This window comes from Chaetomium fimeti (assembly GCF_033439085.1).
Source record: "Chaetomium fimeti strain CBS 168.71 chromosome Unknown B0H64scaffold_4, whole genome shotgun sequence".
Lineage (NCBI taxonomy): Eukaryota > Fungi > Ascomycota > Sordariomycetes > Sordariales > Chaetomiaceae > Chaetomium > Chaetomium fimeti.
This window is the reverse complement of record NW_026944332.1, coordinates 457,232-473,862: the sequence shown is the minus strand read 5'-3', so window position 1 is coordinate 473,862 and position 16,631 is coordinate 457,232. Positions and strand designations below refer to the sequence as shown.

General features: G+C 59.6%; 4 protein-coding genes across 4 annotated transcripts; 2 read left to right on the top strand and 2 right to left on the bottom strand.

The window, feature by feature from the left end:
* Window positions 1-476: 476 nt before the first annotated feature.
* Window positions 477-1,644, bottom strand: B0H64DRAFT_142456 (uncharacterized protein). The gene has a single exon (XM_062798290.1). The coding sequence runs from the start codon at window positions 1,388-1,390 to the stop codon at window positions 575-577; it is 816 nt and encodes a 271-aa protein (XP_062658739.1). The 5' UTR covers window positions 1,391-1,644; the 3' UTR covers window positions 477-574.
* A 1,637-nt stretch (window positions 1,645-3,281) lies between these two features.
* Window positions 3,282-5,719, top strand: B0H64DRAFT_142450 (uncharacterized protein). The gene is made up of 2 exons (XM_062798289.1): window positions 3,282-3,911; window positions 3,991-5,719. Exons 1-2 carry the CDS (start codon window positions 3,611-3,613, stop codon window positions 5,673-5,675), a joined length of 1,986 nt encoding a protein of 661 aa, XP_062658738.1. The 5' UTR covers window positions 3,282-3,610; the 3' UTR covers window positions 5,676-5,719.
* Window positions 5,720-7,667: 1,948 nt separating this feature from the next.
* B0H64DRAFT_142427 (uncharacterized protein) lies at window positions 7,668-11,781 on the top strand. Its single transcript, XM_062798288.1, has 2 exons — window positions 7,668-9,621; window positions 9,673-11,781. The coding sequence occupies exons 1-2, from the start codon at window positions 7,806-7,808 to the stop codon at window positions 11,568-11,570; spliced, it is 3,714 nt and encodes a 1,237-aa protein (XP_062658737.1). The 5' UTR covers window positions 7,668-7,805; the 3' UTR covers window positions 11,571-11,781.
* Window positions 11,670-16,108, bottom strand: B0H64DRAFT_358672 (uncharacterized protein). Its single transcript, XM_062801653.1, has 2 exons — window positions 15,536-16,108; window positions 11,670-15,470 (listed from the first exon to the last, which is right to left on the bottom strand). The coding sequence occupies exons 1-2, from the start codon at window positions 15,706-15,708 to the stop codon at window positions 11,993-11,995; spliced, it is 3,651 nt and encodes a 1,216-aa protein (XP_062658736.1). The 5' UTR covers window positions 15,709-16,108; the 3' UTR covers window positions 11,670-11,992.
* Between the last annotated feature and the right edge of the window lie 523 nt (window positions 16,109-16,631).

The following is a 16,631-nucleotide window of genomic DNA, read 5'->3' as shown; positions in this document are numbered from 1 at the left end:
ACTGAGGACTCGAAGTTTCCATTGCCGACATCCGCACGTGGAGTTCGGCCTTTTCTGTCCATGAGGTGGGAAGGTGGTACAGAGGGAATTCCCGGGCCTCAACTCTCCCACCTTTAGTCCGGCGAGGTAAAAACCTTCGGCTACATGGTTTACTTGTAACATCACGACCGTTGGTGTCGGAGCCGCACGTATCCTTGAAGCTACGCCCTGCAAACGACAGTCGGTCGTTTAATACTGAGGTTGGCAGGATCCCGGCTCGACGTTCAACTTTATCGCCGGTCTCCTCTCCTAGTGGCCTGGTCGACCCCCCGAGGTATAAAAAAAAAAAGAAAGAAAAAGCCCATCCGCCGGGGGGGTTGCTAGCAGGAGGGTGCGACATTGGGGTGTGGTGGGTGATCTAGGCATGCGCCCTTCCGAGGACGAAGACATCACAGGTGTAGCTGGCTGTTTTGTGCAACGGGGGACGAGTCAACCGACCCCTCATTATTGGGTGTCTCGTGGGCTTTCGCCGGATCGATCAAACTCTATCGAGATCATAGAAAACGGTCCAAGGGGTCGCTACCTAGCAGCTCTTCTATCTCAGGCTCTGAAACTTGGCTTGTGCGGGTACGGGTTGGAAGTGCCTCCCCTCGTACCGAAGCCTGAGCCGATTCGCGCCGGAATCCCACAGAGGCGAGAGGTGGTCACCCGTTTCCTCCGGCGAGCAATAGACGTCCATCTGCTCCTCTACCCGCTTCATATTCTCCAACCCGCTTTCGCTCCACTGAACTTGGAAATCACCCGTACTCGTGCTGGACATGAAGTCGGCCTCGATGGTCAACCCCCTGAGCTCCTCCTCAGTCAAGCGCCTGAGGGGTGCGCTCTTGTCGGCCGGGAGCTCGACGGAAGCCCTGAAGTCAAAGGTGCCAGACGAGTCCGGCCACACGATGGAGAGGGTCTCGAGCGAATGGAGCCTCCTCATGGCAATGGAGATGTGCAACCCCCATGTCGTCCATGAGAAGGCGATTGCGAGATGCCGAATCTTGGTAACCCATTCTGGGCCGTTGATGAAGTGCTTGAAGGCTATCTGATCTTCGCTGATGTACAGTATGTCCCTGTCGGGGTCGTAGGTGCGAGTTGGTCCCCCGGACATCAAGGCTACGTCGCGCGCCTCGGTATTCGTTTCCAACAAGGCCTTGTTGCGCGGTTCTTGTACGAGGAGGCGGGGTTCCTCTTCCGAGGCTTTGTCCCGTTCGGCGAAGAAGCAGACCCCTGGCGTGCATATCGGCAGGGAGGCAGCAGCGCTCCAAATACTTGTTCGAATCTCGGCCGGGAGGCGACCGAAGGGCTCAAACTCAAAGCTAGCGGTTGGAACTGCTTCTTTTCCCTCCGGATTCCTTGACTTTGCCATCCTTTCTCTCCGCTCGTTTTGTTCAAAGTGAGGGAGAAGGGAAATGATTGAAATGATCTGTGCCTCTTATTGCATGAGTTACTGGTAAGCCTGGGATACAAAAGCCGCTTTACCAACGTGGCGTTTCCCGAACGAGTTTTGTGGCCCTGGAAGGAACCAAAAGAGTTCAGGCTGCTGTTGGGGAACGCCTGTGGCTGACATAGACGTAGGACCGAGGCGCAGCCCAGCCGTTTGGAGCCCTTGGCCGGCCAGGTGTACCGACATACCGTATTTATTCCATGCGGGGCAGGTCTTTTAACTCCGAGGGGAAGGGGCCCCGTTCTTGCAATCGTGACCAAAACGAAGCCGACATCAATATCACTCAGGAATGTTTGGTAGTACCAGTATAGCTATGGTTAAAAATCTAGAGCGTTGCAAAGGATCACTTTAAGAGTGAACTGCTGATCCTGAATTCCCGACTATCTCTTCCAGGGCTTTATTTGACTAATGTTCTCGTTGTCTTTAAAACCGACCCTGAAGGCGACCAGTTGACATGGACACGGGTGACAAGGCCAAAAAGCATAGAAGGTTGGTTGGCAGGCGTATGCAGACTCGGAGTTTGTTACCCCGGGCCTTGGTACGTCATGATTCATCATGATTTATATCACAGCGTCATCCCCACAAGGTACCTATATACCGGTTGGTAGTGGCGTGGAACATTTTGTTTGTCGAGAACAGAGTCGCCGCAATATAGCACAACCCTGCTTACTATCCACTAGGTAGTACGATTCCAGTTCACAATACGCCGGTCTCTGCGGGAGAGGATTGTCATACCGTCGTAGTACCTAGGTAGTATTAGTGAAGCGGTAATACACGTCAAAACCACACACACCACAAATGCTGAGAACGTCCACACCCGCTGTGGTGTCAATGTAGTTAATTAGTATAAAGCGAGATGGCTCAAGGAACAACAATCGCCACCACGGATCCAGGATCCTTCGATCGAGGTAACGATTCGCCTTCGCGAGTGGCCCTCTGGTCAGAGGGCTGCGGTCACAGTTGCCGCGAAAAAAAGTCACTTCTGCAAGTGCGGAAATAGAAATAGAATTGCCTGCCTTCAATGTTATGACCCCTGAGAGGCCCCGAGCCTCCGACCATTAAATACAAGGACGCGCAAGGCGGGCGAACAGAACGAAGAAACGGAAAAAAGAGAATCCTGGTCCCCTAGCCTTCTGGTCACCAAGAGTGTTAATTATTATAATATAAACGAAGTATAATACCGAGGTGATACTTTCCGGTTTCTCTTGCCGGTGCTGTTTGCGATCGTTACAGAGCCGGCCCGAGTCCGGGAATGCGCACGGGTTCTTGGCCGGTATACTTCGGGCGAGGTGTTGTGCTTGCTGGGTCATGGGTTGGGGTTGTGCGAAAGGAAGATTTGTCCTTGCGAAAAAGTGACTTGAAGGAGCCTGAGCTCGGCACTCGACGCCACTAACCAAACGAACTCCCGGCCGAAGGAATCGTGGCTCAATCCGGGGCAAATGACATGCATGTGTGGCTCCCCAAAAATGAGTGTCGGACGACATGTTACCGAAAAAAAATGCAGAACGCGTTCGAGAACTCAGTTTACCGCCCCATGCCGAGACTGAAAAACCATTGACGGCTTACGTCTTGAGCGAATTTATCCCCGCTTGAGCAAAAAGAGCAGCCCCAGGCGAGTAAGCCGGAGGCTAACGGTACGTTGCCGGCTTAGAGCCCCTAATCGGCTCGATCCACAGCCCGCTCTTTCCATCGAGCCGATACCTAGACAACCGCTCTTGCCCTCTAGAGCGGTTACCCTCTGGCTTAGAGGAAGGAACGGCTTCAACAAATAAGCCGCTCAAGATCGTGAGCCGAAGACAGAGGGCTCGTTGCTGTGAGCGAATATATCCCGGCTCGTGGATACCCGCCTTGCACCGCTAATCATTGATCATTGAAATCAACGACGCGACGATCGGCAAGGATCATGGATGAGACGAAACGAAAAGGCCATCATCTGCCACTCGACCCTTCTCCACACAAACGAACCCAAGCTGAATCAGGGAACAACCGGGCGAGAATGGGGTGCCAGGGTGGAACCCCGAGCTATGAAGAACAAGTGAACCCCCCCCTGAGCGCGGTCGGTTCTCTTGACTTTGTTCACTGGCCTGATCGCCACACAACACGACTGCAGGAGTCGGGAGCAACTCAAACCCGCACTCGACTATGATCGGTTTTGGCGCCGCTCGGACGCGCATATTCTTCTTTGTCCTCATTGCGCTGGCGCTGGGGCTCGTGGGCACACAATTCCTAATCCGTGATGAAGCGCGTCTCGAGAGCCTGCCTGCGGGTCACGGGCGGCCAAAAGCCGGTCCTAGACCAAACATCAACACCGCCCCGGATCTCGAAACAGAAATCAAACAATGGAGCCTCGCACCGCCTCGCGTACCATGTGTAGGACCGAGAGGGTTAGACCTTGGCCAGGAGGACAACGATGACAACCCGCTTGAGAACGCCATCGACATTCGTAAGTTTGCAAAACGTTGAACCGCCTCTTCGGCTTTGGCCGTGTCATGGCACGGTCCGTATTTAACCACACATGGCAGCATATCCGCGCCCGTTCGTGGGCTCTCATGAGAGCATGGGGTTGAGCCAAACCTGGATGACAGCCGCTGAGCGCTATGGACCGTACGGCTGGGGCGACGACAAGCCAACATACGGCAAGACGAAGGTGGCATGGGACTCGACAGACTGGGCGGCGCTGCAGAACCAATGCCTGGAACGAAATGCCCAGAGATTCAAACAGCCGGTACCGATTGATGCTGGCAAGCAACGATTCCGGATGCGGGAGGCGGGCGAGGAGGTGAGGCTGCCAGTGGTCGAACCGCAGGCGGCCCGGCATGTGCCCCGGACGGCCATCGTCTTCCGCGCTTTTGAGGGATACAACTACACCACCGAGGACCTCATAAACCTGCGCGCGACCACCGCCGAAACCGCCCTGCGTTTCGGCGGCGAGTACACCGTCTTCATCCTCGTCAATGTCAAGGATAAGGGCCGCGACATCTTTGCCAGCGAGGACAACTACCGACGGGCGGTCCGGGAGCTGGTGCCCGCCGAGTTCCGCAGCATGGCCGTTCTGTTCGACGAGACCCTCCTCCAAAGCTGGTATCCCAGCATCAAGACGCACATCACCACGTACCAGGTCATGCAGCCTTTGCAGCTGTTTGGGCATTTTTACCCCGAGTTTGACCACTACTGGCAGCTGGAGCTGGACCTTCGATTCACGGGGCACGCCGGCCGCTACCTCATGGGAATGTCCGACTTTGCACGCGAGCAGCCGCGCAAGCAGGCCATAGAGCGCAGTACCTGGTTTTATATGCCCGAGTCCCACCGCAGCTACTCGGACCTGTTGGCGGCCGTCAACGCGTCCCTGGAGGGCCAAGGTGGGCTGGGCTGGGGGATGAAAATCGATGATTTTGAGCCCCTCGGACCACGACCACCCGTCAACGACCCCTTAGACGACAATTTCGAGTGGGGTGTAGGGGAGGAAGCCGACTTCATCGCCGTCGGACCATGTGCCCATGTCCAGTATATGGTGGACTGGGCGTGGCGGAACTGGTATCAGAGGCTCAAGGCCGGCACCAGGACGCCCCGGTGGATGTGCCAGCCAGCGATGGGCCGCGCGAGCAGGACACTGTTGCACGCTGCCCACCACGCCCAGGCCGCTCAGGATCTCGCAGTGCACTCCGAGGCCACCTTGTCGTCGTTTGCCCTCTGGCACGGCCTCAAGCTCGTTGCGCCGCCGCACCCCGTGTACCAGAACCCGCAGTGGCCGCTCGACAAGATGTACAAGCTCTACAACGGGCCCGGCGATGTCGAGTCGCACCAGAAGCCGGGCATGGTCGGCATGGCCCATGGCGACGCCATCTACCGGATCACGCCGTACGCCTACATCACGACTTCGTCGTCGTTCTGGTACTCGTCGCCCTTCCCCGACGAAATTTACGATGCCTGGCTGTCCCGCGGTCCTCGGGGCGGAAACGCGAGTGCCGAGGTGCCGTACGTGCTCTGGCGTAGCGAGGACGGGACTGTTTATGCGCCAAACATGATGCTGCATCCGGTGAAAACGAATCAGAACTTGGTGGATCTCCCGGCCGGACCGGGTCCGGTGTTTTACCTAGCCGTTGGTGGTGCGATTGGCTTGTTGCTATCCCTCGCGGGCGCGGGCTTCTGGTGGTGGAAGCGGAGGGGCCGTAGTAACTACGCTCTGCTGAGGAAAGACGACGAGTAGCTGTCGTGTGGGGGATGTGGAATATACTAGTAATAAATTTGCATAATCATCGTTGACTGTCCATCCAACCGAACCTCGAAGAGTGACACCTTGCCTCACACTGTGTGATTTTCCTTCCTCTCGATAAATCAACAGTTCCTTCCCTCTGCCCCCGTCATCATCCCACCCTCTTCCACTGAACAATCCACAAAGCTCAACTACCAGATTAATACGGGCGACTTTCAAAATTCAGACCCGCAAGCATTCAAAAATCCATCAACCCATCCATAAGCCCAAGTCACTATCACGGTAAGTCGAGCCATGATTTCGTTTCAAATATGCCTGCTAACCTACTTCAATAGTCACTTTTCATCCAACCCACTATTTCAACATCATAAATATGGCCGAATCTGATAGAAACCCTCAACCTGGGCCGGCCGTACTGGATGGTATACAATATCGCTTTTCTCCAAGCTTTCGTTGCTGACTCCTCGCGACAGAACTACCACCCATCATCCCAGACGACCAAGTCGGGTGGGACGTGGACGGAAGGCCCTACGACATCAACAATCCGGGTCGCGCATTCATGACCGACCCTCTGGGTCCCGGCAAGTTCGTGGCAAGGGGCAATCCCCTCGTCATACAGCGCGTCATGGCTATGTTGGTAGAAGCGGATCCGCGCGGCTTGTACACGGTGTTTATGCCAGTCCAACCTACGACGTGACGGAGGCTAGTGATGGGATTCGGAACGGGATAGAATGTCAAATGCGATGGAGCGGGACTTGGGATTGAGCTTATGAGTAGGTAGACAAAACAGAATTGCGGCAAGGTGCGGCCAATCTCCCATGTTCTCTCCCTTTCACTATCAAAAGTGACACTCTACCCAATTCTAGGTACCTCTGCATTCACCCATATGTCCAAGCAGGTTGCCAGTGGTTTGATCCAAGACTCCCGAGTCCTAACCCGGACACCGAAACGGGACATGACAAAAAGGGAAATCGCCTTTGGTTGTTTTGTAATCAAAAAGATTTGTATGCTTGACTCGGACCAGGCATGCATAGAGGGAGAAAGAACTATAGGCATCAGCTCGCTAACTGGAACTGTCCCACCCGCGGTCCTCTAATGTCTGCCTCGGGCGCGAGTCCGAACATTTGCAACACTACCTGTATTAGTTAATCTATACATGTCGGGCAGCCACGCCCTTAATCAGAGCCTTTAGGGGATATCCGATGCAATACTCGTTTTATCAAACCTGGTAACTAGACCTCCAATAGTTTGTTACAGATTAAGTCGACCGCCTCCCGAGTCCTTCCTCTCCTGGCCACCGCCCACGGATCCCGGATAAGTGGGTCCACCGGAGTCGGGAGGGGCCGGGAGTCCCACATAATCTCCGGGCGCGTTCGAGGTGCAGATCTCGGACTCGTATCACGTGCATGGCCCACGCCAAGACCAAGGCAGCGGCTTTCAACGACCCCGTTTGGGTCGAACAGGTGCCTGGGGATTGGCTCCGAGACCAGGCAGCAGCATTCCGGCCTGCAGCTCGCATCCCGGGGCGCCCAAAACCAGCAAAAGAGGAGTGGGGTGTCACCGAAGGCGGGCAATTTTGGCGGGCGCGATAGGCACCGAAATAACGAAATCACAATTCGCCTCACCAAAGGAGAGTCGTGATGGCTCGCAAAAGGTCCAAAACTCTGCGTCGCCCGGGGCACCGCTGATTGCCCCCTTGCAAGAAAACCCAGGCACGAAGCTGCCTTTTGTCTAGCCGGTCCCGCGCTTTCGAAAGACGTTGTCGAGAACTCGTCCGGTCTGACTTGAACGACTCGACCCCTCTTGCATCTCATCTCGACTGCATTCTGCATTCTGCATGCATGCATTACATCCCAGGGCTCGCCCCTAGTTTACTTACGTCGCTTCCCCTAGAAGTAACTAGCCATTAGACTAGACGGCGACACTGTTTCGACCCCTTACTCGATTTGAACACGCCTCACTCGAGTGGAACCCACGCCAATTCCACCCTCCTACCCCTCGCAGTTCATGAGTTGATATCATCCACCACCACCCCCTGGTTTGGCGACATTCAGACTGCCGCCCCGGCGCGGCCAACCCGCTACCAAACAAACATCTTAGACAGGTGCCCGCTTCATCCTCACCATGGACGCCTTTATCCCCATGGGTGGCGTCCGACCGCCCGCTTTCCAGCGCAGGCTGAGCCGCTTGTACAATGACACGAAGAAGTCGTCCGACTTTGTCAAGGATCCCGTTCACCATGCCGAGGCCGACCCCGAGATCAAGTCGCTACACCGCAAGCTGCGCATCCAGAAGGACCGCCTCGTGACATGGGGTCTCGAGTGGTCCGACCCCAACCAGTCGGCGGAGGTGCTGATCGACTCGTCGCTCTCCAAGGCCGGGCTTAGCGAGGTCGTCGGCAGCATCATGTCGACTATCAAGGACATTCTTGCCGAGGCCGAGCCGCTCTGGAATAGCTCGCGCCGCCTGGCGGGCGAGAAGGTTGAACCCGAGGCTGCCCCGAGGCGGGGCGAGAAGATCCGGATGGTTGTCTGGGACAAGAACCGGTTCGAAGATCTGATCCGCGACCTGACCACGTCCATCGACACGCTCTACGACCTCTCGAGGACGCGGTCATCGCAAGCTTCGGCCGCTGTCCGGCAGACCCTGTCCGCGCCGTCCCCAGCCCCGGAGGACCTCCGCCCGTTCGAGTCGTCCCGGATCCAGACGCCCCAGCAGATCGACCCCCAGTCTCTCACCAACCTGCGCTCCATGCAGGCCGAGCCGATGACGGAGCGGGCCGAGCAGGCGCAGTCCCGCGAGATCGTCTTCATGAGCAAGCAGGCCTACGCCGAGCTCACCCAGACCGCCGCGGGCGTGAGGCAGCCGCACGCACCGCTGCTGCTCGAGTACGCCGCCTTCGACTCCATCTACTCCGTGACGGGCATCTCGCCGCCCATGGCGCGCTTCGAGAAGGTGTCGGCCGGCCTGCAGTCGGAGCCGCAGCGGTCGCCAGGGTCATGGACGGGCCTGCCGCGCCTGCTGGGCTACTTTGAGGACATGGAGAACGCGAGGTTCGGCCTGGTCTACCAGTTCCCGCGGACCTTCAACCCCGTCACCTTTGAGCACCTCACCCAGAACCCGCTCTACAACCTGTGCTCCTTGGCCGACCTGCTGGCCCGCCCCGACTTCGAACCCAAGCTCGAGGCCAAGTTCCGGCTCGCCGCCAACCTCGCCAACACCGTCTTCGACATGCACGCCCGCGGCATCACCCACGGCAACCTCGTGGGCGACAACATCTCGTTCTGCAATGCCGTCGGCACCGACCCCGAGGTCAGCGGCATCACCCAGGGCGAAGTCGACATCAGGCGGCCCCTGCTCTCCTCCTTCGACCTCTTCACCGACCCGCTGTCGCAGGACACCCCGAGACCCTTCTCTCTGTACAGACACCCCCTCGATCCCAGAAACAGCGCCCAATCGCCGCTGGCCAACAATGCCGACTCCAAAACGTTCGATCTCTACTCGCTCGCCATGGTCCTCTTGTCCGTCGGTCTCTGGACCAAGCTCGAGAACCTGGTGCCCAACATGGAGTCGCCCACCCTGCCCGAGTCGGTCTTGGAGACGCTCGCCATCCGCTGCGGCTCGCTGTATATGAAGGCGGTGCAGACCTGCTGGAACGCCGTCGACCAGGAGATGTCCGGCGGCCTCGTAACCGAGCAGGTCGTGTCGCGCGCCCAGCTCAAGGCGAGCCGCTACCTCGAGGCCTGCTGCATCCTCGACGGCGTCAGCAATTTGGAGGAGCGGCTCGGCGACGACCTCGGCGAGCCCCGGCCGGAACCAGCGCCGCCGATCACGGCGGGCCCCTCAGTGCGCAAATCCGACAAGGCACGAGAAGCGCGAGCCGAGAGCAAACCGGAGCAGACCGCCGTTCCCACCCAGATCGCGCGGGCCGACAGCCAAGGTAAGTCCGTCCATCAGCATACCCCCCGAGCCGGACTAACAACAGGCGCAGTCGACGAATCCACGAAGCCGTCCAAGAAGACGCGGCTTTACCCCCAAATACCCCTGCCGCCTGACATCATCGAGAAATGGAACACCGTGTTCATGCCGCAGATCAACGGTGCTCTGCGCCACTTTTACCGGAAGAACCCCGAGTCGGTCGAGATTTCACTGGAATCCATCGGCGAGAGCCCGCAGAGGACCAAGCCGACCGTGCTCGTCGTCTGCACCTCGGTGGGCAAGGTGAAGGCAATCTTGAAGAAGAAGCTGGGCGACCTCTTCGACGGGCCCGCGGGCGTCGCGCTCAAGGTGTGCCGGGGCCAGGTCCTCCGCTCGCGGAAGCAGCCGAGCCGGAGCATGGCCAAAGCCGTCGACGACGGCCAGGAGGAAGTGATGGCGGCCAACCCGGACTTTCAGGAACGGCCAAAGAACGGCGCGAGCATCGGCGCCTGGATCGGCGACCGCCACCTGCCTCCCGTCAGCCTCGGCGGCCTCATCACGGTGGACGACAGGCAATACGGGATGACGGTTCACCACATGCTGGATGACCCGGACCAGGCGGCAGCGGCGGGGAAAGACGGCGCGCCGAGGAGCATGGCCGGCCCGAGGACAGACTTGGCGGCGTGGTACGCAGACCAGTACCAGCACGGCGATGACGACCCCGACAGCAGCGGCAGCGAAGACTACGCCTGCGAGTTTTCGGATTCGGAAACCGACGACACCCTCTCCGAATCGGCCATCACCAGCGACTACTCGGACGATGAGGAGGAGGAAGACGAGTTCGAGCCCGGCGACATCCCCGGAGTCGAGCCGGGGTGCGGAGAGGGCTACATCATCACCCAGCCCGCGCTCGACGACGTCCCCGACGGCTTTTACCCGTCCGCCGAGACCGAGGACGAAGACCACCTTGACACCTACACCGTGGGCGAGGTGTACGCATCGAGCGGGATCCGGCGGCGGACCGAAAACGGCCTGCTGCACGAGATCGACTGGGCGCTGTTCGAGTTCAGCGACGACCGCGCGCCCGAGGGCAACCTCATCCCGAACGTCCCGCCGGCCTCCAAACCCAGGCGCCTCTCGTGGCAGAGCGAGGCCGCCGACGACCCCGTCGTCGTCCACCCCACCTCGGTCGTGCCCTCGTCCAGCCTGCCCGGGCTCGAGGTGCAGTGCATGGCGCGCACGAGCGGCCTGCAGAGCGGGCTCGTGCTGCAGGCGGTCGCGTCGGTCAAGATCTACGGGCGCGTCTCGCCCAGCCAGATCTACCAGGTGTCCGGCACGCAGCAGCCCGCCGCACCGGCCCCCGCGCCCGGCCGCGCCGCCCTGCCGATGGGCATCCCTGGGGACAGCGGGGCGTGGGTGGTGGACCGCGACCAGGGCGCCGTGTGCGGGCACATACTGGCGTGGAGCGAGCGCAAGCGCGTCGCCTACATCTGCCCGATGGACGTGCTGATGCTGGACATCGCCGAGACGCTCGAGGCCAACGAGATCCGGCTCCCGGGGGGCGAGGTCATCTTCTCGCGCAAGTCGGCCCGCCCCTACCCCGCCCACGCCCGCATGTCGACCCAGTCGAGCCGCTTCAGCCGCATGAGCGGCCTCAGCAGGGTGTCGGAGCAGGTGTCGGAGCTCGACGAGGACGACGAGCAGTCGCAGCGGACGCCGAGCCTGGTCTCGCCGCTGCAGAAGCGGCTGTCGAACCGCCGGTCGCAGTTTAGTCAGCGGGGCTCGTATCTGGCGCAGCAGCGGGAGCAGGAGCACCAGCACCAGCACCAGCAACAACAGCAGCGGGGTAGTGTCGTGGGCAAGGATGATGATGATGATTCTTATGACGAGGCGGTCGAGGTGGAACTGCCCAAGGACTTCCAGGAGATGCAACTATCGGAGCAGGACGTCATGATGAGGTGGATTGCTTGATACCACGGGTTTTCTTTTTTTTTTTATAATTATTTCATTGTATTTTATTTGCAATTAGCGTATTTGCATCACATCACATAGCGCTTCGTATAATTCACGATCATGTACATGAGTTGCTTCAGCTGCCTATCACCGTTCTGACTCTTGATTGTGACTCTGGGAATAGATGCTACCTGCATGACTCGACAACATCATAACCGGCAAGGAAACAAGACCGAATAAGAGAGGGTATATATGATAGTGATGATACAACAAAGGAGAGTCAAAATACAATTTGATTGCCACCCCCGGCCCCCCCTGACTTTTATTAACCCCCCTGGCTCCGTCTCACACACACGCCCCCCGCCGGCGTCTCCCAATGAAGCAAGTAACGCTCGGAATCATGGTCATGTCTCGTATCATCCGCCTTCTTCCACTTCCTCTCATAGCTCGTCCTTGACCCTGGCCGCCGTGTCTTTGACGGCATCGGTGGCGTCGCTCGCGGCGCTGGCCACCCTGTCGCCGACGCTCCGGGCGGCCTCGCCGGCCTGGCCCGCGGCCGAAGCAGCAGTCGCTTGGGCGGCGTCCGCCACACTCGACGCCGTGGCGTAGGCGGCGCCCAGGCGCGAGATGACGCTCTCGGAGAAGGACGGGTCCTTGCCGACGAGCACTTCGGAGATGATGCTGCTGGCGGCCGAGTACTGCTTGGCGACCTCCTCGGACCCGGCCGAGGCGTAGGCGTCGACGGCGCTGGTGACGGCCGCCCCGCCCTCGCCGGCAGCGCTCAGCACGCTCGGGTACCAGCCGGTGGGTGCCGGGGCGCCGTAGACCTGCACGCTGATCTTGGAGACGACGACGTCCCAGCTCTCGGCGACCTTGTCCCCCGCAGCGGCAGCCGTGTCGTGACCGGCCGCGGCGGCAGCAGACAGGGCAGAGGAAGCACCCTCGCTTGCTGCCGAGGCCGCGGAAGCTGCCGACTCGCCGGCCACAGAAGCCGCGGAAGAGGCGGAACCGGCTAGGTCCGTGGGCGTGGGAGCGGCGGTCGCGGAGCTCAGGGCGGAGCTGGCGGCGGCGAGGAACTCGGAGTACCGGTCATGCGCCAGGCCGATCCCGGCGTAGTAGTTGAGGCGCGCGTTGTCGAGCAGCCTGCTAACTTGCTCGGGTGCGGACGGAGTCGGGGTGGCCAGGCCAATGGCGGTCTTGGCGCTCTCGTACTCCTTTTCGGCCCACGCGCGGCCTTGCTGCAGTCGCTCCGAGGCGATCGCCTCGATCTGGGCCCAGTCAAAGCCAGGGACCTCGGGAACCGGGATGCTTGTGGGGAGGATGCCGGTCTTGGTCGTTTCTGTGCCGTACACCTGGCCAGACGCGGCCTTGATGGCGTTGTCGAGCTGGGCACTCGCCGAAGCCATGGCGTTGCTGTATGCGGCCGTGACGGATGATAGTAGTTGCTCGTGGGCTGGCATCGGGGTGCCGCGAATCTGAACAGACACGATCGAGAGCGCTTGCGAGTATTGGTCGCTGGCACGCGACATGGCCGACGTGTATGCCGACTTGAGATCCTCGCGCATCGACTCCATGGCCGCTGAAATATCGTCCAGCGTATCATCATCCTCGTCGAGGATCGGCTTGCGGTTGGGCACAGACTGGGCGGCGGCGCCGAAGAGCGCCGGCTTCACGGTCGCGGTGTCGGAGACGGGCAGGGCGGTTTCATCGGACTGCATATCCTCACGCTCAGGCTCGGTGGAATCCTCGGTGGAATCCTCTGCAGAATCCTCGACGGGCAACTCGACAGGTGCGGCCTTATCCTCGTCCGCCTGCTCGGTAAAGTTGCCCACCACCACGGGAGTCTCAAAGATCATGCTCGAGGCGACGTCGGGTTGATCAACGGCATCGGGGGTCGGCTCGGATGTGGGCTCGACGACGGTAGAGAGCTCCTCAGAGGCTTCAGCTGCAGGTTCGGCTTCTTCCTCCACTTCCGGCTCGGGGGCATCTTCGACACGGGCAGGGTCGGTCGGGTTGGTCTCCGAGTCTTCCAGCACTAACGAGGCCTCGACGGCAGACTCGGATGAGGGGTCCGAGGTTCCAGAGGCGGAACTGCCCTCCGAGATGACATCTTGTTCCTCGGCCTCCGGCGACCCGAAAGTGGCCTGGGTAGCTTCAGAAGCATGGCTGATGCCTTCGTCGGCGCCGTCGACCACCGAGCCCTCCGCGTCCCCAGCAACATCCGTGGCTGCCTCGGCAGCACTGGCGGCGGCGAGTCTCGCTGCCTCGGCGGCCTCGGCGGCCTGTTCCATCAGGGTGCTATCAAACTCTGTCGTGTCGTCGCCGGCCGTCAGCTTCCAGTTGGCGACCTGCTTCAGGCGGGCGAGCTCCTTGGCGGTCGCGGAAGCAACGCCCATCGCGTCGTCTTCAATGTTGGCGGCCTCGATCTGGGCGGCCTCGAGACTCGGGTGGCTAGTGACGTGGTTTTGGAGATCACCCTTCCATTCGTCAAAGCGGCTCTTGAGGAGGTGGTACTTGGCCCAGTCCTTGTACGTGATTCCGTCGGTCCACGCCCACTTCATGCCGATCTTCTGGAGGGCCAGGTCCCGGATGTTCTCGAGGATGACGAAGTGGGTCTCGGCGGCTTGCGTGACGGACCTCTGCATCTCGATCTCGTACCTCTCGCGCCACGTACGCACGGCCTGGCCCTTCTCCTTGACCGCCATGCCGGCCCGTCGGACGGCCTTGACGATCTGCTCCTGGCCCTCTTCGGCAGTGGCGCCGCCCTTGTTCACGGTCGCGACGACCTGCTGGATCGCGCGGCGGAGATTGACAAGCTCCGAGACGGCCGTGGTTCGCAGTTGGTCCAGGCGCGACTTGCCCGTGGTTCTGGCATCCCGCTGGATCATCGTCTTGGCAATTTCTTGCACGCGGTCGTCAATCTCGGCGGCGGCCTCGTCGGCAGCCTTGGCGTACCGCTCTTGCCAGTCCTTGAGATCGGCCGCCACGATCTCCCGAGTCTCGCGGCGCGTGGGGTCCTCCTTTTCGAGATTCTCGTCGACTTCCGGCGGGGGAATCGGCTCCATCGTTGACCTGGAGCGGGCGGGGTCGGAAGAGGCACGCTCCTTTTCAGTCTCGGCGGCACTGACGGACGGCGCAGAGGTGGGGGCCGTAGTTACCGAGACGGCAGGCTTGGTGAACGAGGAGGTGGTCTCGGTCGAGGCGCTCGTCGAGGAGTCGGCCGGTGGCTTCGGGATGGACTTCTTGCCGGTGCTGCTGTAGCGGCCCAGCCGCTTGCCGATCTTAACAAGCTGGGGCTCGACGTTTTCCACGTAGACAGCTCTGATCTGCGGCCCAACGGTGCCGTCTAAAAAGACATAGGTCTTGTTCCAGGTCCAGACAAATGCCGGCACCACAGTGCCGCTCGTAAAAGCCGAAGTCGCGCGGTAGCCCTCGTGCAGATGCGGCTGCAGGTACAGGTACGTCGGCACCAGCAGCTCGTGGTAAGTCTGCAGCGTGTTGGTCCGCGCAATGTCGTAGTACGGCCCAAAGGCGGCCGAGACGCGGTCGATGTGCGGTGCCAGCTTCTCGTCGTACTGCGCCCTGGCGAGAGCCTGGTATTTTTCGACCTGCGGCTGGACGCTCTTCTCCCACTGAGCGGTGCCCAGTGCCTGTATTTGCTGCAAGTGTGGGGCACCATACTGCTTAGCATAGCTCCAGGTGGGTGTGATGACGGTTTGGTCGACCGTGTTGTAGTATGGCCGCACCAGCTCGACGTACGGAGCTGCGTAGATGTCATAGTAGGGTTCGACGCGGGGCACGACGGCGTGTTTGACCTGGAAGTAGGGCTTGCAGATGCGCGGAGAGGTGTCGTCGCAGGCTTCGAGGGTGGCCGGGCACCGGAAAAGGATCGACAAGATAGAATACCAGGTCAGCAGCCTATGGGGAAAGTCAGCGGGTATACCGTACAGATCACAACCAAAGGCAACAGAGGGCAGGCTTACCGTGCAGCAATGCTAAACGTTCTGGCGAGCATGCTAGGTCGACGGCGCGCCTCCTTCGACTTGGGGCTCATCGCGTGGCCGTTGGCCGGAGATTTTACCGCGCCATTGATGCCATTTTCCGGCCGCGATGCCTTGCCCTTCAGGGTAGCAGTGGTGCCATTCGCGTCGGCCATGATGCAGATGCGGATGCGGCGTGGTTCAGCGCCAGGCTGACAACCGGAAGCCGCGCCAATGCGTCGAGCGGGAGAGCTGCGTGTGCTCGGTCTCTGAAGATCAGGCACGCCCCGGGGGACGGAACAGTCGGTTTTGTCGTCGCGCGATGGCCGGGAGGCTTTGTGCTGAAGAGAGATGGGATGGGATGGGCCGGTTCAAGAAAAAAAGAAACTGGAGGATTGGGGAGCTGTCTGCTTATCTGGCGCCAAGAACACGGGGTGATGTCCTGGAGGGAGAGAACGAAGATACGAAACAGTGGTCGGAGGAATCTGTGGTGCAATGCACGGTCCGAAGTAATTAAATGCAACGTTTTTATTTATTGCCAAACAGAGCCCCCAAAAATTGAACATTGATCTTGATGCCCGTCTTTTGTTCTTCCATCTGACGAGCTGACCAAACTCAAAGCTTGATTCTCCAGTCTTTTAGCGTGACGCAGCAAGCCCCACGCATCTCCGGGACGTCATCTCCAACCCAGGGCCAATCTCGACCGCTGCGGCTGCTCTTGGCTTCCAGATGTGACAGAATTCAGGTGTACTGGGTTTCTGGTGTTCCTTGTTTTCTCCTTCGGACATCATCCCAATCCTTCATGCTCGAGGAATGTCGACTGTTTCAAAACAAGCAGGCCCGCACGGTCGTTACCATGTTTAATCCTGGTTCCGGTGCGTACGGTGACACGGAACCTTCCAGACCGTAACGGCCCTGGGGTCTCGAGGTGAATCTGTATTCGAAGGAAACACATACGACATGGCATGGCAATGACGTGTATCTGTAATTCTCCTGTCCCTCAAAACCTTCACTAAATCAAGCACGTGCACCCTCTCGACCGCCCCACTATATCGGTACTATCGTTTATTTGATTGGTGAGAACAATCAGCACCTTGGG